Source organism: Coenobita brevimanus, chromosome 35 (genome assembly GCF_032717465.1).
Source record: "Coenobita brevimanus isolate Jiangsu-jjx chromosome 35, ASM3271746v2, whole genome shotgun sequence".
NCBI classification, from domain to species: domain Eukaryota; kingdom Metazoa; phylum Arthropoda; class Malacostraca; order Decapoda; family Coenobitidae; genus Coenobita; species Coenobita brevimanus.
Window position 1 is genome coordinate 19614511 of NC_136988.1, and position 23725 is coordinate 19638235.

General features: G+C 40.5%; 1 protein-coding gene across 1 annotated transcript in view; it reads left to right on the forward strand.

Moving 5' to 3' along the window:
- Window positions 1–23725, forward strand: part of LOC145396170 (uncharacterized) — a 95386-nt gene that overhangs the window by 59184 nt on the left and 12477 nt on the right. The window contains exon 6 of the mRNA XM_080269612.1: window positions 21820–22044. Within this exon, the coding sequence (XP_080125738.1) occupies window positions 21820–22044 (225 nt within the window). The remainder of the gene's footprint in view (window positions 1–21819; window positions 22045–23725) is intronic.

Below are 23725 nucleotides of genomic sequence, written 5' to 3' on the forward strand. Positions count from 1 at the left end.
TCCCCCCCCCTCTCTCTCTCTCTCTCTCTCTCTCATAGGCAACTGATGTCCCAAATCCCGATGTCACTAACCAAGGAAAAACTGCCACTCTTCACCAGGTTATTTAATTTTCAACACCAAAATCGGTCAACTAAACCCCGTACTGTAGAGCGTCATTTTTCAATATAATTTTCCGGCCCAGTAAGACAAACTCATATACCAGGAGTTACATTTTTTCCCCCCATCCACTTTCCGTATCAGTTGTAATTATAATATGTTCATAATTCCCAGCAGCAACCCTGTACCATTTACCTGTCTCACCTAAGGAACAGTTCAACCCCCCCAAAAATATGATCAAAATATTAATGTACAATTCTGGTGTATGGATTATTTTTTTATTTCATTGGTTTTTCCTTCCTCTGTTCTGGTATTTAAAAAAAATTGAGAGGCACAATAGCAGTGGCATTACCCCAAAAATTCCGCTCCGAGATAACAAGGACTGAGGATTGGAAGTTTTATTGCTTGTCTTCTGAATAATCTACTGTACATTGAAGCAGTGAGTCTAAAAATGAGGCAGTTACTGTAATATCCTGGAACACCTTGACTTCTGAAATGTGATTGGTTAACAAGTCGATTCTGTTTCGTATAGGTCTCGATTCCACTGCTTTCCACTTTCCACGCCTTGCCTATCCTTGTCTCATTCTGTGAAGCGTGTATCAGTTACTGTAACGTGTATGCTTATTGTTTGTGTGAGTGTACTTGTGTGTGTTGTATGTGTTTATGTGCCTTACTCGTATTGAAAGCTGTAATAACAAACATCTGTAGCAGTTAAGGAAATAATTTTATGTACTGCTTGAAGAGAGAACCTGTATTTTTTACACAGGAAGCTGATTTATATACTGCTATTGGCTATGTATTTTGGTTGGGAGGTATTTATATATTTACAATAGTCGTATGATGTGAGGAGAGATGTAGCTTAAACAGAACTCAACCCCATTTCCAAGTACTGTTGAGGCCAGAAGAGAGTTGAATACCAGAACTGCACAGAGTCGTAGTTTAGTGGCAATATTACCTAGCAGGTCTGGAGGCAGTTCAAGTACAGGTTTAAGTTTGATCTTTCTACAAATGAATTCTAGATACAGTATGACACCAGTTTAAGAACAAGTGGATGTCAGATTATTTAAGCAAAGTTGATGCCAAGGTACAGTTGATGATTGAACTCAGCTTAATTTGATGCCAGTAACTTTACACTCTTTGCCACATTTAAAAATAAAATATCTATATATAATGCACCAGTTTCCGCTAGGCTTGAGTAGAGTTCTTTGCAGCTTAACAATAATATTTTTCATCCAGATTTAAGTGCAGTTTGATGTCAGATTTCATTACCTTATGGCACCAGTTTTGAGGGGATTAAACAACACTGGTACGGGTTTATGCCAAGGTTTAATTTCTTGTTGGTGCTAGTTGACATTCTCTCTCTCTTTTTTGTGTGTGTTTTTTTTTCCAGTATCACATTTGGGTAGAGTCTGTTGATATTTCTCTATAGCTTTTGATTCTAGTTTTGAGAAGTTCAGGGAATGTTAGTACTAGTTTTTGCTAGAGTTGTGCAGTACTGAAGTCTTTTGCAATATTCAGATTTTGTTTCTTTCTTGCTATATTCGAATGCAGTTATTGTCGCTTCTCAGTACCTTTCATTGCCATATTAAAGAGTCTGAGAGATGTTCATACGAGTTTATATTAGTTTTTATTCCAGCTTACAGAAGTCAAGTCCTGTCAGCTTCGTATATAATCTATTGCCAATTCTCACTAGTTATTCATTTCATCTTGAAGTATCTGAGAAATGTTAAGATATATGAGAGACAGGAGTAGCTTAGAGTGTTGTGCGAGGCGGCCTAATTACCACAGTGTAACCCCGTGTGACCTGTGCTGACCTGACCCGACCTGACCCCTGCAGAGCCACGCCTTACAAGATGAGACTGACACCTCGTCGATATACCACAGCAAGTTGTCTTTAGTGCCGCCCCCTCCCTCGCCCCAGGCAGGTGTTCCCCCTTTAACTGCCCCCTCTTTACACTGGCTCACTTTATTCTGCCCCCATTTACACTGTCTCTAGACTACCTCTCTTTATGCTGCCTCTTTTTACAGTGTCATATTATCTCATTTACATGGCCTGTCTTTACATTGCCTCACTGCTCTCATTTACAGTGTCCCTCCCCTCAGGTATTTTACAACACCCACCTCTCCCTTTTGTGTCACATCTCTCCATTAATACCACATTACACTTACCTTTACACTGCACCCTTTTACGTTGCACCCTTTATACTGTTCCATTTACACTACCTCCATCAATACTGTCCTTCCTTTATTCTAATCGAATTTATGCCCCTCTGTTACTTTGGCCTCCCCCTTACTACACTCATCATCTTCATCAGACTCATCTCTCTCCCCATACCTCTCAGCTGCCCCTCATCGTCCACTGTTACCCATCACCATCACCTCTCTTCCCTTACCTTCACACAGACGACCCTCTCACAACTGCTCCCCCACTGCCTCCCCCTCTCTCTTCGAAGTCACCACACCTCTCATCACCCACACCACAACTACATATATTCATTTCACCACAGCTCTCCTTTATACCTCTCTTACCACTGTCTCTCTCATTTCACCACACGTCTGCTTATTTCACCACCAACATCACTTCCTCTCATCACTACCCTCAATACACTCCACATCCTTCCCTCTCCCACCCCCTCTCCCTCTTTCCCTTTTGGTTTCGTATTCTATGTGGCTCAGGAAACTCCGCAACACATTTCCTTAGTGATTTATTTAACATATTCCACCTTAGTATCCTTTTGCACTGGTGTACATTGCATCGATATTGCAGCGATACAGGAGAAAGTTAAGGCGTAATATGCAAAATAATTCGCCAAGGAAAAAATGCTACGGAACCTCCCATGGCATAAAGACTAAGGGCCTGAGTACTAAGTGGCATCCTCTGCTTCGGCCCAGTATACCAATATGTTATTAAATTTCACAGCCTAGACTCACTTAACATGTAGTTCTTGTCTCCAGACGATTTTATTCAGCTGAGGAGATACCATTGGGCCTGGAGGGGTTTGAGACAGGCTTCATTAACCCCTCCACTACACTCTGTTCACTTTATCATGACCTAAATTGGCGTCTCTCTCTCTCTCTCTCTGAAAAAAAAAAATCGAAATTCCTATCCTTACTTTGGGTATTAGTTTTCGCAGGATTCTCTCTCTCTCTCTCTCTCTCTCTCTCTCTCTCTCTCTCCCTCTCGCATGCTCAGCTGGATCAACAAACACTAGAATATGATGCTAGTCACGAAGATGTGCCGTGGAAAGGATGCAGAGCTGCACCACTGTCTTTCCCCGCCACTGAACTACGCTAAATAAAGCTTCCATTAGGACAAAAATTGGGTCCAGATTAAAGTGAAAGACAGAAGAGGGAGTGTAGAGTCACCCGTAGGCAGAAGGACGAGGAGAGAATGAAGGAAAGGAAGACAAAAGAGAATGGAAGGAAAGAAGGGTGGAGGAAAGGAAAGGGCAGACACACCCGAGAGCAGCACTACATCGGGTGAGTGGATGGTGAGCGGCCCCCAACCACCACCTTCAGTCTAAAGTGTGTCTCATGAGAAATAGTAATAATGATAATAAAAAAAAATGCCACGATAACACACCACTCCTGCCACGGTCCGCACCCAAGTCAAATGGGAGTACAAAATGTGAATTAAAAATGAGTTCAATGTGAGTCCAAAATCCGTGGAAATTAGTCCCAAGCGAATACAAGTGAGTTTAGATTAGTCCAAACTACATAATGAGTCCAAACTCAGTGAAAAATAGCCCATAATGAATACATGTGAGTTCAAATGAGTCCAAACTACAAAATGAGACCGAGTCAAAATGAGTTCAAAATGAGTTCCAACTGAGTTCAAAATGAGTCGAAGATGAGTTCAAAATGAGTCCAAAATGAGTTCAAAATGAGTTCAATATGAGTCGACATGAGTTCAAAATGAGTTCAAAATAAGTTGAAAATAAGTTCAAATATGAGTCGAAAACGAGTTGGAGTTCAAAATGAGTTCAAAATTAGACGAAAATGAGTTCAAAATGAGTTCAAAATGAGTCCAAACGAATCCAAGGGGGTAAAAAACGAGTACAAACCCTGGACCCCCACCATAATTTTACAGGCAACCAGTCTGGCACTCACCATCGTCCTCGTGAGTGAACAGAGGCTGGGGTAAATCCTCTTAGTGTCCACCATCAGCCTATTTCATGGTAAATATTGATATACACACGATTGGCTTTCCCTATAGGCTGGTGCAGATATAATGGTGAAAAATGAATAACCAATGAGCTGCCTACCTTTATCAAACATTTAATACTAATGGTTATCTGACTTAAACAAGGAGAAATAAAAAAACAATTAAAATATATCTAGGATGTAGATATAATGGTAAAAAATGTATAAGCAATAACGACTTACCTTCATCAAACATTTAATGATAATGGTTTTCTTTAACATGGAAAAAACAGAGAAAAATTTAAAATATATATAGGATGGTGTAGATATAATGGTACAAATGTATAACCAGTGAACATCCTACCTATATCAAACGCTTAATACTGATGGTTATATTTGACATGGAGAAATTAAAGAAAAAAGTAAAATCTATATGTTTAAAGAATAAGCCAATATTTTCTTTACTCATTCTCCATTCACTAGCTTTATAATACAGTCCTAGGATTTATAATTAACTTAAATATGCATATGTTATATAAAATACCTCTTAGGGAATTACTATGAACCCAGGGCAGTGAAATGGTGGGGGACCAGGTGACATGGAGGCGATTTGTTTGTGGCCACCCCTTACGAGATTAAGGCGTCTGACAATAAATAGATAGATAGAACTTGAGTACATAAGCGAGTCACTGTTTATCATTCTCTTTGTACACACTAGCTTTTTGACACACTAGAACTGATAACCCTAAGCCTTGAAAAGAACATAATTCTTTTCCTACTACTACTATCTTTGGAGAAAAAACAGAGTAATGTGAGAGAGCAGGCTTTCTAATGCCAGTCTGTGCTCATTGGAAAAGAAGGTAGTGACAGCCCTGGCGCTAGAATTTACATAAAGCCTAACGATCATGGTGGTCTTGGATGCAACTTACTTTTCCACCTCAGTCACTCAACATTATTTTAACATGAGGGTTCTGTTATACTATGAGGTTGTTAGTGTGTTTTCCTGCCTACTGCCTTAATTTCGACTTTATCTGATGCTTAACCACCTCATTAGTATCATTTCCATAGCTGTTATTATTCTCTGGACTTTAGGCGTAGAGATGAGAAATATATAACTTAAGTCGAGAATATCTATACCACATTCATGAATTTAGTGCGTTTGTTGTTGTTTATTTGTCAGATGCTAGAGTTCAGAGACAAATATTATGGTTTGAAGTACATATGCCTCACGCTGAGAGCTCCTGTAGTGTTGCAGAGACAGTCATGCTAGCTGTAAGGTGGCACCAGAGACAGTGTGTGTGTGTGTGTGTGTGTGTGTGTGTGTGTGTGTGTGTGTGTGTGTACAGGAAAACCTCTTCAGTCCAATGGTCTTTTTTCTAGTTAATCGCGTATTTTCATCCATAATATTTTGATGGCTAAATGTATACGTATTCTGGGCTAGAACACAGGGTACCACAATCTTTTAAGAACTCATGCCCTTGCTAATGTTATCTTTTCCCTTCGACAACAAGACAGTCACTAAGATATACATTGAATCAGTACTTTATTAACATTTTCCCGACAGTACCCAAGTCTTCGTCAACATTATACTTCGCTAGACTCACTTTCACCTCAACCACAAATCAGTAAACTAAACATTTTCCTTGATTTTCACAGATATTTTCTTACAAGTCCAAACTGTAGGGTACCATCTATGACCTCCATTACCTCTCATCTTCAAATCATTCCAGACTATGTACAAAGGAAAAAGTTGTCTATTTCAAGTCTGTTTCAGGCCATCTTAAAGGAAAGGAAGGGAGGGATTGGTTTAGTTGTAAAGGGGTGCCTAAATTCAACCACTGTTCATAAAGTTACTTCCTCTTACCTCATTACACTTACCTTGCTCTTGTCAGTGTTTATCTTTGACCTACTTGATCACACCAACTACAGGTCATCGTCAAGTGTGTTTCAGGTCATGTTTAGTATCTGTGTGGCCATAGAGGGCTGTATGACCTCAATTATAAGATAGAAATTTTTGCACATAGAGGGGAAGTAACCATGCTATTCTTCAACTACCACCTCCACCACACCGGTCTTGTCTATTTTAGGTTATGTATCAGGGAGGGAAGGGGGTTAGGGATCATGTGTAGCTTTAAAGAGAGAGACATGAACTTATCAACAGAGAACCACAACAGAACGCTGTGTTAACCCTCCCCCCTCCACAGGAAGACAGTGACACTTCGTCGATATACCACAGCAAGTGTTCCTTAGTGCCGCCCCCTCCCTCGCCCCAGGCAGGTGTTCCTCTCTCTATCGGCCCCCCCCCTCTCTCTCTCTCTCTCTTCCACTAATATTCTGTGTTCACGATTCTCTCTACACTTCACAAGGGCTATATTCCAGTTCCTTCTGAACCGTAGTCTCGCTGAAATAGGAGGCTTCGCCGCACACCTTCCTGATCGAGTTAATTTGTTTGGTACACCTAAATATTCTTTCGCATGTTGATGTAAAATAAATAAATGTAAAAAAATATAATAACATACACGAGACTTTTAAGATATACAGTGTCATGGAAGAGATGTATTGAGATCTCCCAAGCCAGCGAGATGATTGTGCTTTCTTTCATGACCAGTCTCTCCGTTCCGTAATCTGTATTCCTGATGTCTCTCCCTCCCATTCTCTCTCCACCTCCCGTGCTCCTATTCCCAGTCTCTCAAAATCTCATTACCTGTGGACAGCTTCCTGAACGTATGCTGGCCTTCTGAATTTGTAATCACCTCTGTTACTGTGCGTGTGGCAGACTCCTTTGACGTATGTCTGCCTCTTCTCCTGTGACCACTTCTCTTCATCTCTCCCTGTTTTTACCCCTACCACCCTCCTTCCAGCAGATGACGTATTTCTATCATATTCTTCGTAACTCTAGACGATTTTATTCGGTTTTGGAGATACTGAACAGGAGGGGTTGACTTTCACAATCTCCCTTAGTCAGCAAGGCCATTCTGACGCTGAGTAAAATCGTCTTGAGTGATTATATAAGCAAATGTGTCATGGCCGTGAAGGAGTTAACTACGTGGCAGCCTCTCTGTACCTATGTTGCTCCCTCTTCCCCCGAACTCACCTGATTCGACCTCTCCTGATATCTGACCCATGTTGACCCCTATATTATATGTCACAGCCTCTTCTGACCTACGCTGGCTGTCCTCTTAATGTGACCTTTCCTCTTGACATCTCGTGGTTATGCTTGAACTGTTATGAGCCTGGAACCCCTTTTAATTGCATCAGGCCTTCCTTATACCAGTGTGTCTGTGTGTCCTATTTCAGTTTCCTATTTTCATTGACCTGGTACACCTCCTAACACCCATTCTTCAGCGATTTATTTTCCTCATTCCATCTTAACATCCTCTTTCATCCTCTTGATGCAAAGGATGTTGATGTTGAATATGTACTCGCTGTGTACAGGAGAAAATGGAAGTGTAATGTGGAGGTGTAATAATTATGGAAGTGCAATGTGGAAAATAAATCGAAAGAAGTACTACGATTTTTATCCGTTCAGCGAATTGACCTTATCCCAGTAATATGTTCTTGTTATGCGTCTATGGTTCTGTAATGTACCGACCAGTCCTGCTCTGCCCTCCCCTGTGTATTATCTTGCTGTATGAATGCTTAGTTCTTTGGGTCGCATTTTGATGGGGATACGAGGCTTACTATAACGCGTCTGCTTTTACCTGGCGAAAGTAGGTCACTCCCACGCATAAAAGAGAAAACTAATTAAACTTGGCCATCAGTTATATACTGAAGTGGGTCAGGGAACTTGGTCAGGCTAGAGCAACCACGCTACAACACCTCTTCCTTACCACCTTAGTCCTGTATCTGGCACGTTAATATTCTCTTGTGTATAAGCTAACGGCATGGCACAGACCTGAGAAGACATGGGGTGAGTTGTTAAAGCTCCCATGCACTCACAGGCCGGCCTTTCTTGTCGCTTGCACAAACCTGCCCGTTCAGATAAGATTGCGCCTGTGTGGGTTGTTGGGGTTGGTTGAGGCTGCTTGCATAGACCCCTTGAATACGGAACTGTGCAAAAGCGTGTATGGGGCTCTTTGTGTAAAAACATAAGGGTGAAGGACAAAACAGAGATGCATCAAAGATCGAGCAGCCTGGAAAGTAGCTGGTGACCACTACTTACTCATGCTTTTATTGGCAATGTCTTTAGAAATTTGTGTGGTCGAGCGTGTAAGTACCACCGCGCCATTAAATGAAGATTGATCGACTTGCTGACGTCACTTCGTAGCGCGATTGTACGGTCTCGGAGAATACTATCATTCCACATCTTAGTCCAACAGGTATGAAATTACTGCAGTAGATTCCGACTTTTTCACTGTGTATCGAAAATAAGTCCACTGGGTTTTGGAAATCATTGCTGACGTCCCTCTCTTTATTGCGATGATGTGGATCAGTATTTTTGTCCGCAGCCCTACGTCCACATAAAAGATTAGTGAGCAGTATACAAGAGAATATTAAACTACCTGCCAAATGACTTGTTAAGGAAGAGGGGGAAAAAGCTCTCGTATACCCAGAATAGTGTTCCCTGGTGCACTGATATACTCTTTTTACTTTAACCTGGCCTAAAATTGTTATCTATTTTCAATGCTGAGCTGCAAGACGAGATTAACATTAGAATGGCTGCTAGTCACGATAAAGTGCAATGGAAAACTTGTACAGCAGAAACATAGCTTTTTTTTTTTTTTTCTGCCACTGAGCTACGTGGAATAAGCTGCAAAAGGACGAAACTCTGGGCCAAGTTAAGGTGGAAGGAGTATACCATCTCATACCCAGAGGTGTTCGGATGGTGGCGTTATGAGAGCTACTTTCACGGCCACTTCCACAGTCCGTGATTTCTGTTCATCCCTTCACTGCGATGGCGTCTGTTATTAATTTTCTTATGAATTTGAGGTATTTTTGTGCAGTTCGGGAGAGGGTTTTGGAAAAGGAGAGGCGAGGTACAACTTTCAAAATCCCCTTTAATACGAGAGCCTTTACATTCACCAACATTAGCATCACTCATCCCACTTTTCTCTCCCAAGAATGGGATGAGGTTGGGTCCAGAACGGATAGCAAACCTTAGAAGGAGAAACTAACTTAAGTCTACCCAACTGAATAGGCCACACTCTCATCCACTCACAAAGCAAGCCCCCGGAATCCTGAAGCAACAAGATTAACCCCAAAATAAGACATAGTGAATTTAAGAGATTGAGGTGCTGACCAGTGACAGCTTTTCTCTTCTGTTTCCAATACAACTGTCACTTTTAGGGTCGGCCTCAAGTGGCTTTGGATATTTCGTACCGTAACATCTCTTCCTTAGCGATTTATTTAGCACATTACATCCCAGTACCCTTTTGTATGCTACTGATGCAAACTATATCGATATGAAGAAGAAATAAATAACATACAGGTAAATACGAAGGTGTAATAACTGCTGAATAAGTCGCTATGGAGGAGGTGCTGGGAAGACTCCAATACCTCTTAGAATACGGCACTTGGTCTTCTTGGCGAGGGAACAGACCATTATTTCAGACCATTTCATTGATCTGGGGTAATTTAAACGGTCTTGAGGTTAATCAAGACCATTTTCAGTCGTCCTTAACAAAACTGGCGATAACATGAGTAAAATAACCTAATGAGTCCGTAAAAGGCGAAAGGGATGAGGTAACGTGAGTAAAATAACGTAATTAGTCCGTAAAAGGCGAAAGGGATTAGATACCAACCCACAAAAATTTCTCTGATTCCAGTCCCACCACCACTATTGGCTCTGATATCGGCCAGCACTTTTAGTATAAACATTAGCATCATATGAACGGCTACCATGAAATTAGTTGGCTCCATACCTATCCTGTAACGCTTATTTCTGGGGGATTCTTTTCACTGGGAGACAAATAAATCAAGTGGGAAAACCAATCAGTATTACCATTAATAAAACAGCGACCGCAAAATCCTTAGTAAGATCCATGCCTCTCCCGTGAAGCTTATTTTTGGGTGATTCTTTTCACTGAGATGCAAACAAATTGAGTGGGAAGACCAATGAATATTAGCATCATTAAAACAGCTACCATGAATCTCTTAGCGAGATCCGTACCTCTCCAGTAAAGCTTATTTTTGGGGGATTCTTTTCATTGGGATGCAGACGATTCGACTGTGGAAGCGACCCTAACCCAGCAGTGAGATATCCAGTCTATTCATGAAGATAAACTCAATGTTAACCTTTTCCTCTACTTTTAACATCTGTAGAGAATATGAAACTTTATCAATTAATTTGTTATAATCATTGGTTGTCTAAATACATTCATTACCCTACTCTGGTGCAATGCAATAGGTATAAGGCGCCAAAGTGGACCTTAATTCAAGCTAGTTACAAACATTCTATCATGGAAATTACTAAAGAAAAGGAATACCACGCACTAATAACGCCGCTGAACATTTCCTAGCTGTGTTGAGTCAAGATCCATAATTTTAGCATAGTTCCTTCCATTAGATACGTTCATAGTAGTAACGGAGGACTGAGCGAAAGTTAACCGAAACATTCAAGAGACAAAACAAATTTCCTACATTCCTTGCCGCATCAGGGTTGCAAAAATATCCACAATTAATTCATAAAACCCTAAGCAACTATTGAAATCATTTTACCCAGATTCAGCACAAGTAATAATGCTTGGTCATAATCATCTTTAAGACACTGGGTGGGGCGTGTTGATATGGGCCAGAAGCTAAGGGTTTGCATATTGTTAAAAGGAAAACTAACCATACAAGCGATAATATATGTTCAAACTTTCGCTATGTCTATCCTGCCAAATATTCTTACCTGTGAGTCAGTATGAAGGAATGATATGGAGATCCTTCAGTGTACCTCCACCCAGGCCACACCTCCTGGGCTAGTTTTCCGTCTTCCCGTAGAGAGAACCATTCCTAGAACTTTGCATCATGCAGATTTTTTTCTTCACCTGGTGCATGAAGTCTTTTCTACTGGCAGTTTCCATATTCATGTTTTTTTTTTTGTTATTCAGGCAGTCTTTGCTAGTGCCAACTAACCACGCTCAGGCTATTCCATATTCCACTCCAAAACGATGTTTTCTCCACTGATTCTTACGTCTCGCATGTTGATGAATTCTTGTCAATATAAAATGGTTGTTCATTAAGCAAAATCAATTTTAAGCAACCTAAAACTTTCTGGACTTAGAGTGTGTAATGCAACGGTAACTGCAGGAACACAAAGCATCGTAAACATCACGCACGTTTCTAACAGACAACTTGTTCATGTACACACTTTACCGTTCTGGAGCAATGACTTCATTTCCATGTGAATTACTGCTAATATTAAATGAAAGATATGGAGAGTTATATGTTGGTCTCGATTCCTTAGAGAAGACATTTACTTTGGACAGAAAACTGGCATAGCTAACCTTCATTATCTTGCAAGTGTTATGGTACATTTGTTGTGTCCATCCAGCATCCTGGTGAACAAGTGCCACAACTGAGAACAATTGAGACACATCCGTAATGCCTTATTTATATTTTACCAGATAATTTTATTACATAACCAAAGGTACAAATTGATTATTACATATATTAAAGTTACACTTGTCACAATCATAAGCGCATGAAAGACATTGTATAAATACTTACACTAGACAACCAGTGTATTGAGAGTAATAAACGTCTGACACTGTCTACACACGTCAGTTAACAGTATTGTGTAGCTCCAGTCTAATATTGCCTTAATAACATACATCACATCATTTGACGACGAGATCAATCCGTGAAATATCTATATCAGGTAAGAAACAAATACAGTTTTGTCACATTCAACCTGCCTCACAGCACTTCCTGTTTTATTATGAACGGTGTACCTACGTAGAGGAAAAGACCAATGCTAATCTAGTATGACAAATTTTTATCTCTGGCTTGTCACGAAAAAGAAGACTTTCTACAGAATTCACGGAAATTACTTTTTTATGTATCAACAGTTGCAGAGTTTCCTCTTACAGCAAAAATTTGATCCGCCTAGTGTCAAGGCTGCTGCAGATACATGACTGTATTACGGCATTACCACCTTACCATTGAATAATTATATATAAATACATACATACATACATATATATATATATAATCTTGGAAGCTGGCAGCGGACGAAACACTGTGGGTGGTGTAGGGGAGAGTTGATACTTGGATCATCACCAGATGTCACTCCCATCCGGAAGAGCTCAGCGCTTTCTTTATAAAAGTTTGCGACCAATCCACCATAGGACCCGCCATGTTGGTACTGCACGTGAGTTAAGATAGTGTTCCAGGCTTCGTCCATAATACATACGCAAAAGTTTATAAAATTAGCATAGAATAAAAAAAACTCTGACCACTATATAACTACAATTAAAAGAGAAAGTCCCTCAGATCATGTATCACAAGCAAACAAAATAGAGCCGTCTCGAAAAGTTGTCATAACTCCCCGTCTTGAAGGTGCTGAGGGAAATGTTGCTGGTGCCGTGACGGGTCCTGAGCACCCCTCCCTGCACCTGAACATGTCTCTAGTACTAGTTGAGTAGGGTTTATATATATATATATATATATATATATATATATATATATATATATATATATATATATATATATATATATACATTTACAGGACTGCAGTTTTTCGTGACAGTATTTCTTTGTCAAATCAGCAGACATCTTATTTGGGCAATATTAGATTAGGTGTCAGTATTATATGAGGTCTAAATATATTATCTGACTTGTTGGAAAAACAGTAAAAATAAAAATAATCAATCTTTCAGCCCTCTTACTTTGTTACTATTTTTGCCAGCTGCGGCAGATGGTCAGTTAGGTCAACAGTAAGCTTATGAATGTGAATGGTGACTGGAAACAGTTTTTAAATGGATTTTGCAACAACTTTTCGTGTCTTATTGTTCTTTAGTTCGGGTAGTGTGTGTGTGTGTGTGTGTGTGTGTGTGTGTGTGTGAGAGAGAGAGAGAGAGAGAGAGAGAGAGAGAGAGAGAGAGAGAGAGAGAGAGAGAGAGAGAGAGAGAGAGATCTTCACCATTCCCTCCGTCATGCATGCATTAGAAGGTAATCCATATTACAAGCAATATATTTTTATATTTTTGGTAATTGCTGTATATTTTCCCAAGACCACATCATCTTGAGATATTGATATTCATGATATACAGTAGTTAAGCTTTTCACTGTGATTACCATATAGGTCTTCATCATAATACCCTCAGTTGCACATTGTAGGTCTGAACACAACGTAGGCAATTCTCATATTGAATATTTTCGTATAGAATATCACCAAAATAGCACCAGAGACAATATTGACCTCGTCAGTCTAGCGACGTATCTCTTAGTTTGTTCTTGCTGTTTCCAGGCTATTCTGTGCAGCTCAAGAGACTACCTAAACAGCTAAGGGGTTAATGAAGGTTAAACCAATCCCATTGGGGTTTATCGCTAACGTAATGCCACTCAGAGATGAGTGAGGCTGGTCACTCTCATCTTAAATGTCAGGACCAACTGCCTAGCCCCGGGCTCCCACGCTCCTCATGGGGCAACGTAGGACTGGATGATGGATGGATGGATGGATATAGCCATTCACCTAGAACCAAAAGTAGCTCCTACGCTGTATAAAATCGTCTGCATGTAGCAAGAATGAGCTTAAAATACGTCACACAGATATTAGGGAGTAAATATCACCAGAGTCTCATCAAGCACTCAGCTAACCAACCCCTTCGAGCAGCCTCTAGTGCCCCAACCAAGCCCTTGCCTTGCCCCCCTTACAGGATGAGACTGACACCTCGTCGCTTTACCACAGCCAGTGTTCCCTTGCGCCGCCCCCTCCCTCGCCCCAGGCAGGTGTCACTTTGTTGCCCCTCCCTCCCTCCAACCCTCCCTCCCTCCCTCCATCCCTCCCTTCGTGACGTCAGTACTTCGAGTATGACGTCACGTGGCTCAGCATGGCGTCCTGGGTGCTAACAACGAAGTTTATATTTGCAGCCTACTTCTGCTCCACGGCCTTGGTACGGTCCTGCGGGGTGATCAAGGTTAGATGCTACATGCCACCAATTTCACATTTCTCCTTGCTTGATACACGGCTAATACAGGATGCTAATCAACCAGTACTGAATCAATCAATGTATTTATACTGATATGAAGGAAATGAGCAGTAAAGAAGAGTTTTGGGTGGCATGTGGCAGCACTGGACTTGTTGGCTGAGACCCAGGCAGCCACGATTAGGGCCGTTTTGAAATGCTGGAGCAGAAGCAGGTTCCATTAAAAATTGTTACGTGTTGGAAGTACTTTTTATGCAATTCATTGTTAATCACTTCAGTTCAAAGATTTTTTTTTCATGTTCAATCTGGCCAACACCAGACGACTGTAATCAGGGGCTTTCCATGCTGAAGGGGTTAAGCAGCTTTATTACAGTGTCACTCACTCAACTTGTGGAAGGAAGTTTTAAATCTGCAGTGGCGCATAACTGCAACTCATAGGCCTACAGTTGATATGTATTATGGCATAGTCTGATATCTAATGAGGTAAGCTGCCTGGCTACTTCTTAATCATCACTACCAAGCATACAGTATAATGTTAATGTGTTAGAAAATGATCCCTTGTATACCTTTTCTTGTGTCTCAGCTGTCATTAATTTAAAAGGAAGGGAATACAACAGGAATCATCATCTACAGAAAAATGCACACCCAAGACGCCGCTGTGCTGATTTTATTTCTTTCATTCTCCAGTCCTCTTGCCCTCCTCCTCTCCAGTTAACTCGGTGTGTCGAATAACCTCATAAACAACAAGAAGATAATCTCTCCTCGTCTCATTTGTCTTCATACATTGCCTTTCCATTCACCAAGTATTTTCTAAGTGTTCAGCAGAGATGTGCCCTCTTCTAACTTTGGCTACATATCCTAAACACCCAGTCCCCAGCCCTTTAAACCGGCCACTTGCACAACATTCGTTTTGGCAGCTGTTTGTGTGTTATACATATTTGTTTTCTTCCTGTATATAAACTCGTAATAACTCCGCGTGAGAAGAATAACTTCGTTTGTCTCGATTTAATACAAGATATTTTTCTGTTCAAGTAAGCATTTGAAAGCGCTCCATTATCAGGCATCTTCATATCTTTAAGTATTGGTATAATTATGTACGATAAACTGAGATGACACTATCCGTGGGTGAGACAAAGCTTAGCTACACTACTCGGACTCTGTGCTCAAGTCCTTCAGGCGACGGTTCAGAAAGCAATGACTCTTGGGAAAGTGAAAGCACTCTGACTGTCACGTGATGGGCTTGTGATCAGTCTCTAATTAGTGTAGCTGGACGTACAGTATCTGACTGCATGAATTTCTGAAGCCTTCAGTATCTTGGAAATTATGTCTCATGAAATACTAGGGCAATTACTTTATCTTTTGGCATGGTGGTTTCATCTTTTACTTAGTGTTCAAAACAGTGTACGGTTTACCTTGTCGTTTTAGCTCAGATGTTGGTGAGTTTTAAGTCAGTGCTGAGGCTTTTGCTCTGTTATATTTTGTGTTATATCTGAACTTGCATTACATGCACATCCGATGCATACGTTTCTTTATTCATCAACTTCAGTTCTTGTGCATGCCAGTTACATTATGTAGCATTCAGATTTTCATAATGATAGATATTTTTAAGTGTTTCTGAATTATGATGGCTACTTTTTATATGTCTGTAACAGCTGCATACTAATTATTCACGTCACTACAAAAGGTAATTTACCGGGAATTAAAAAAGGGAACAAAAAATGCTAAGGAGTCTCACATACAGCCCCTTCAGTGCGAGGATCGATGCAAATATCCCTTTTAAGCATGCTCTGAAGCAGGCTACACTAGTGCTGTCATAGGTTGTGAAACCTGAGGATTCCTGAAAGACTCGAAACCTCAGGGGAGAGTTTACTAGGTCTGTACCAGGGAAGCCTCATACATAGCAACTCCATTGTAAGGGTCAGTTCAATTCATTCTTTCCAATAATGATTTATACCTTGGAACAGTAATCCTTCTTCTTCACCTTTTTTTCCCGTTGAGACTTATTTTATACACTCTCGTAATCCCAAAGGAGTATTTAGAAGGGAAGTACCGGGAGGGTAAAGGTAAACATTATGCAGAAAATTGATTCACTAATAAGTTATTGAAGACTGCAGGGTTAACCTTTCATTGCGTATTTGGGTATTTCATCCAAACTAAGCAGTAGATTTGGTTTGACTGACAGAAATCCGACCCGTTGAAGAATATATATATATATATATATATATATATATATATATATATATATATATATATATATATATATATATATATATATATATATATGATGTTTTTGCGGCTGCCTTAGGTACACATAAACATGGTAGAATTTAGATTAATATCAAGCGATTTCTTTTTATCTGCTATAAATCCAGCAGCCAAAGGATTAAGGAAAAACACTGACTAGGGTAACACACCAAGAAACTTCCATTAGTCCATCAAACAGATAATATAATCAGATAATGAGTGCTTCACCACAAACAATTACAGCATGAATACTACATGAAACATACAATCAATATTTCCTTTACTAAGCTTACTAGACGAATGATCAACAAACATTATTTTATGAATCGTTGTCGCCTTAGAATTCTTACAAAGCAAGCATGCACAAAGTAACATTTCTTCGTTCTTGGGGCTTGGTTTTCCATTATGTAATTTTTCTATACCCTAAAGAAATACGATAGGTCTTGATTTCTATCACGGGAGATTTACTCAAGGTATCTGGGAAGGCAGAACTTTACAACTGCAGTACTAAAATGGCCATCTTCCATTTTCTTTGCATGTGCATTTATTGTTTAACATTGGATGTGTTAGTCGATCGCAACTCGAGATGCTTTTATACTCTATTCATCTGAACGAAATAAAGCTCAGTCCGCTATGAAATCTAACTAACGCAGCCTGCAGTGAGGAACAAATTGCACCTGGCGTGTTTAAGGGCCCACTGGAACACAAACAATTGTCAGTATGCGCCATTATGCTTTTTAAAACTAATTACTAAGCATGTGACTCTCCCCACCGGATGGAATTCACACGGCGCGCGGTCAGTGAGTACGTGTATGTGCAGATTAATGGCTCTAAAAACTCATAATCCTGTTAGGGGTTGAAACGATAATAGAACCGACCCATCATGCTTGCTCCCATCCCTTATCTAGTGGAGTCCCACCCTTAAAGACATTTTCTGTGATACTGTGGGGTCATCGCGTTTTCTTTCTTTTATTTATTTATATACTTTTTTTTCTATAACGACGTACAGTTAGCTACAGTGATTTTCCTTCGTCGGGTTAACATGGAAACAAAAATCCTCAGGTACAAAACCGTAGCAGAAAAGTCTGTACAGGATCAAGCACATTTGTTGATCATCTCCCCTACGTGTGTCCCATATCAGTTAACATTGACCATATTAACTCTTCATATATCGCTGTTGCGTATTCCGAGTGGGTATAGAAAAAAAATGGTGTTGAGAAATAAGCTTAGAAAATCAGGGGACCCTTTAATAATTAAGAAACAAAATCAGTCAACTTAAAAAATGCATATTAACATGAGCGAAATGAGTCGAACACTAAAAGACTGCAAATGGAGACGAACACCAATATACTGCAATATTACCAGTGACCTTGGTTCTGTGGCCGGTATTTTAAGTGGCATAGGGTGCTTTCTGTACCTCATCCACTGCAAATTACTTTTCATGTCACACCTTAACATTCTCTTGTAAGATATATAGTTTCATCATCGACACTATTCATAAATAACTTATAAAAGGGTAGGAGATATAATATGCTAAGTAACTCACCTTAAAGCAGTGTTATATAATCTTCAGAGCCACTTACAGTACTTCACATTAAAGGAATACAGTTATTAGCCCTGCCCCTAGAACGCAGGTGAAAATGGCTACTTTGCAATAACCCTGCAGTATCGCACTAGCCCCGGCTTACGGTGGGTCGGTTAAGGGGAGGGTGTGGGTCGCTAATTGGTGGCAGCGGGTCGTGTCTCTGGCGGGAAACAACACCACAATTACCAAAGTTGGGACACCGAGGAATTGCTCCTTTCTCTGCCATTCGGGATTTTCCTGGCTCTCATTTATTCTTCTTTCCCTCTCACATGGCGGGTTATCTAGCTTGCCACCTAAGTTTCTCCTTTCTTCTCTAGTTCTGTGCTTCCTGACACGTTTTGTCCTTTCACCCACTCCTCTTCTGTATTTTAGCTGTCCTTCCTCTCTAACTGTGTACTCGTTTGCATCCTCCTCTTGTTAATGTTCATCTTGAGTCTACTCTTCTGTCGTCATTCACCTTGCTTCGTAGTTCCTTTCTCTTTACTCATTATTGTCCTATCATTCATCTCTTGCTGTTATATTAGCTCTCCAACTCGCCGTATACTCATTTGCATCCTTGTCTCCTTGTCAATGTTCATCCTAATTGCAGTTTATTTCTCCTTTACTGTGTGACATGTAAGCATTCTATACATATTATTAATTCCATTCCTTTTGGATGTGTTCTGAGTGGTTTTAGTGATTCGCAACACCTCTTCCTAATTGATTTATTCTGCAAATTAGACCTCAGTATCTTCTTGGATGTTATTGATAAGTATATGTCGATATTAAAAGACACTGACATACAGGAGGATATGATGGTGTTCTATACAGAAGAATTTGCTAAGGAGCAGATGGTTCGAAGCTTCATGCCCGCTTAGAACACGACTCTTTTTAAGTCATCGGAGTTGCGTGCGTTCCTTAGCCATTGTTTTGAGCGTGACTATTATTATTATTATTATTATTATTATTATTGTTATTATTATTATTATTATTTTTGACGTAGATGTGTCGTTGATTTACATGAAGTTTTTGAGGTACACTAAATTTTCTGAGTGCTTCCAACCTCCTTCGTCGTTGTGTCATGGAGTCGGAATGGTCACACTGCCTGGTCAAGCACGGAACTCAACACTCCCTCTGCAGATCAGTGGGCATTAGACTTCTTATACGATTTCTCATACTAGCTTTGTTATCCACCTTCGACAAGACTGACACCGGTCCCCTTATGACCATTGTAAAAGTATAAAGTTATAATTTTCAGATACCATTTCCATGAAACTGGTATGCAAATCAGAGGGTTATCAGATTTCTCATACTACCTTCGCTGTCATCATTAAGTAAGAGTCTAGCCGCGTTTATAAACCTGCCGGGAGTTACAAATAAATACCAATGTAGAATCGATAAGCCATTCCGATTGATTCTGTATTCTCAAGGTAATGTGCTAATCTGTGGTTTTCAAAATTTCAAATGTCCTTTTATCCTCAAGAATAACAAGTACATATAAAGCTGAGATGCAAATCAGTCATTATCAGATTTTAATATTTTCTCTTCTCTTCACATGAACTTAAGTATAACGTACAATTAGTAATCACGAAATTGGTGTGGAAATCAGTAATAAGTAGAGTGTAATACGTGTTTTACTATCGAACGAATCGGGGTAGTTTTACCAGCTCCCCATAATTTAGATATAGCAGATGTCACGAAGTTTCACCAATCATTTCTGTTACTCACCACACCATTCATTTATACCAAACTGGTGTGGAAGTCCATGGTAATTAGATTATCATGCTTGTTTTGTCACATACCATAGTACAAGGGGAAGTTTTAACAGCTCCTCCTATTATTTACCTGGCATAGAAGCAGTGAATCTGAGTACATGTTTTCATAGTCGCACCATTTATTTATACAAATTTGGTGTGAGATTCAAATGTTTCTCGACTTCTTACTGCTAAAGATGGCAGCACAAGGAGAAACCAGCCAGTCGTGTTACTCATGTGGCATAGAAGTCACGAAGTAATGTTACCTATCGTTAAATCCACACCATTCTTACCAAATTTTTGTTGGTGAGTATAGTTATTAGTTTCCATACCTATTTTGCTATCAATCTCACCACAAAGAGTAGTTTTCCATCTGATATAACTTACCTGGCCATATAAGTCACGAAATTATTCTACCTTTTGCGATACCTACCTTAGCACAAAAAAAAAGAGTAAGAAAGAAACACGCACTGAACACTGTCTTGGTTTGCTGTTCCCGTCATTGCCTTCTATGATGACAGCGCTCAAGGCTCGAGGGATGGAGGAACGCCGGTGCCTGAAGTTTGCAGAAGCCCCTCTTAAAGCCGAGGGAGCCGTATGGTGGGACTCGGCAGTGTGGCCCTATCTCGACTCTGGTCCGTACTCTTGTTGGTTATGGAGACGCCCCAGCACCTCGTTCTTATCGGCTTATTTTTGTTTATGTGACGCTAATATTCTCTTCAATCATCTTTAAGTCTGTCTGTCGGTATTACCAGTATTTAGGTACCACTAATGAGAATATTAAGATGTAGTATTCAAAATAAATCGCTATGGAAGAGGTGCTAGACAACCTCCTAAACCCACCAGCATACGACCCCCGACACCTCCGATCCTTGTGGACAAAGGTTAATTTTGTTTGCCGCAGCACGACACGCCAGCACACCACAGTCACCCCCTGCTACACGCGACAGGAGAGCTTCCATTCGTGCAGATCACTCTTGAGTCAAATTTGCACTGCTACAACGCATAAAGTACAGAGAGAGAGTTGCTGCAGTGCGATTTACGTGGGAACTTGCCTGGCCCCATTCTGGAAATAAACAGGAACAGTAATCTAATCTGAGTTGAACCAGAATTTCCATAATAACTTGAGCCTGACTGTTCTTTTGCAGGAGGACAAACTGTAACCTTACTCTACAAGGATCCATTGTATTATACGGATCGCTGGTGTTACATAAATTCCCCTCAGTGACATTATTATAAATTTATGTCGTGTTAACCCCTGAATGTCTTCTACATATATATATCTGTAGGTTTTATTATCATTATTATTATTATTATTATTATTATTATTATTATTACAGTTATTATTATTATACATATGTGTGTCTGTACATTCTTCCTAATTTATTTCTATGATTTTCTATTAGGTACTGTATATGATGTAGATGTTTTTACACAGGGACACTCTAAATCCGGAATCATGACAAAATGCTCTAGGTAATGGCCTCCACGATGGGGAAGAAGCCAGGTCGATCTTGTGCAGTTGCGGACAGTAATATTGTCCCCCTTTTTGTTGCTGATGTATGACAGTATTCTGAGGAGTTTGTTGGGAATTGAACTCTGTTTCACTGAATTTCAAAACGCTCACTGTCTTGTTACATAAATATCGTAATAAGGTGGATCGGTATTTTTGTCCGCAACCGTACATTAATGAAATCGGGGAAAAAAAGTAATGAGAATTTCTTGGACTAAAATATCATCAGCAGCAGGCCATGATTCCGGGCTTGTGATGGTCTTTGTATCATAGACTTTTCAGTGTGGCTCAAGTATGGCCAATGGTGATATGATGATTATACTGTAGAAGCCGCGACCAGCAGGCACCCTCTGGCCAGCGTGACGTGGGGAAGGAAGGGTTACTCTACTTCCGCCTTTCACTCCATGCCACTCTGGCCTCCTCCCTTTGCAGGACAGCATGATTACCTCCCCGTCAGAGGGCCCCGTGGAGGAGGAAGGGGAGGACCAGGTGGAGGAGATAGTGGTGGGAGAAGGGGAGGACGAGGCTAATGAGCTGGCCTCCAAAGTCTCGGTCTCGATGAAGAACCACAGTCTCGTAGTGGAGGTGGAGGGAGCCCCCAACGTGCCAGAGTCTCCCATCATCACCGAGAACGGAAAGACTCATCATCTGACCGAGGTGAGTCAGCGGTAACGGCCTGACTGACTGATGAAGGCAGCACAGCACGGCAGCTCAGCATCAAAAGTAATTGTAAAGATTACAGCGACAAAGGTCACGGTGGCTGAATGACCTGCAGGGATAAACAAGTGCAGTTGTAGTAGTAGTAGTAGTAGTAACGGTAGTAGTAGTAGTAGTAGTAGTAGTAGTAGTGGTGGTAGTCGTAGTATAGTAGTAGTAGTGGTAGTGGTGGTGGTGGTGGTGGTAGTTGTAGTAATAGTAGTAGTAGTAATGGTGGTAGTAGTAGTAGTCGTAGTAGTAGTAGTTGTAGTTGTTGTTGTTGTTTTTGCTGGAGTAGTGGTAGTGGTGGTGGTGGTAGTAGTAGCAGTAGTAGTAGTAGTAACCTCAGGCTTATCTGAAACGTAAACCCAGTGGACTGCAAGCCTAAGCACCTCTTCCTTAGTGATTTATTCTGCACACAACACATCAATAGTCTCATATGTTATTGATGTATACTCTGTCTAATTTAACTAGGCGTAAAATTTCTATATCTCCACACTGAACGCTGAGGTGTAACTAGGGATTAACAGTAGAGTATGGTGCTAGTCACGAAGAAGTGCTATGGAAAGGTTGCCGCAGTATTGTCTTATAAGTCAGCATTATTGTTAGTTAAGGAAGCTCCCTAACACCTTTTCCTAAGCGAGTTACTTTGCTTATTACCTTACTGTCCTATTCTGTGCTACATAAATCTTTCTAATATGGCCATACTCGGCATAAATAGTGTGTTAAAGAATAAGTCGCTAAGGAAGAGGTGTCAGGGAGCTTCCTTAACCGAGAAGAATATACAAGCACTACTCTCATGGGACTACGGGAAATCAAGCTCCAAATGACGACGTCCGCCTAGTAAAAATGAATGACTTTTAGGCTGAGATTAAAGCAACATAAATAACGTACAAGAGAGTGATCAGACGTAATATGCAAAAATAAATCGCAAAGGAAGAGGTGTTGGGAGGAGGCGTGAGTGGGAAATGAGTATGAATATGCAAACCCCAACTTTCTGGAAATGTGCACCAGTATTTGTTCATTTCCGCAGCTGAGTTTTTACCTTCATCTCCTCACCTTCCCTCGCCGTCTAGCCATGGAGTTGCACATTTTACTTGGTCGAAATATTTATGCTGTGGATTGCGTTTACTGTGATATTAGTCCTGTCTCTGTATGCAAGAAAGTTTCTTCTTACGTCAGCGAATAAGGCTGCGATTTTTGGCATGGCTTGTGTCATTCTGGTACGAACTTTATGGAAATGATACTGGATGGCGCTGAACCAAAATTGGAATAATGATTTGAGGACCGTCAGTGGAATCGGTGGTTGAATTTTGAGTGAAGAAGGTCAAACGCAAGGGTCAGGGGTGTGGAAAAAAAAAAAAAGACTAACTTATGCATACTTCTTGAATGAAACGACAAAGACGAGGGGCAACGACGTATTAAGTGCATTTTAGGCGGCCATTTCATTTCGTAATCTATTCTGCCCGAGAGGTATGCGTTCTCTGAGTACTCATGTTCTCTACAGTGACAGTCAAGGAAAGCACTAACAGACTGCTCCTGCTTCGAGTTTGGTTACCTTCTTGACTGTGACTGGCAAAGGAAGTACTATAAATGCTCTGGCGCTTCCTGGCAACCTTGAAAGAAAGGAGAGATACAGAAG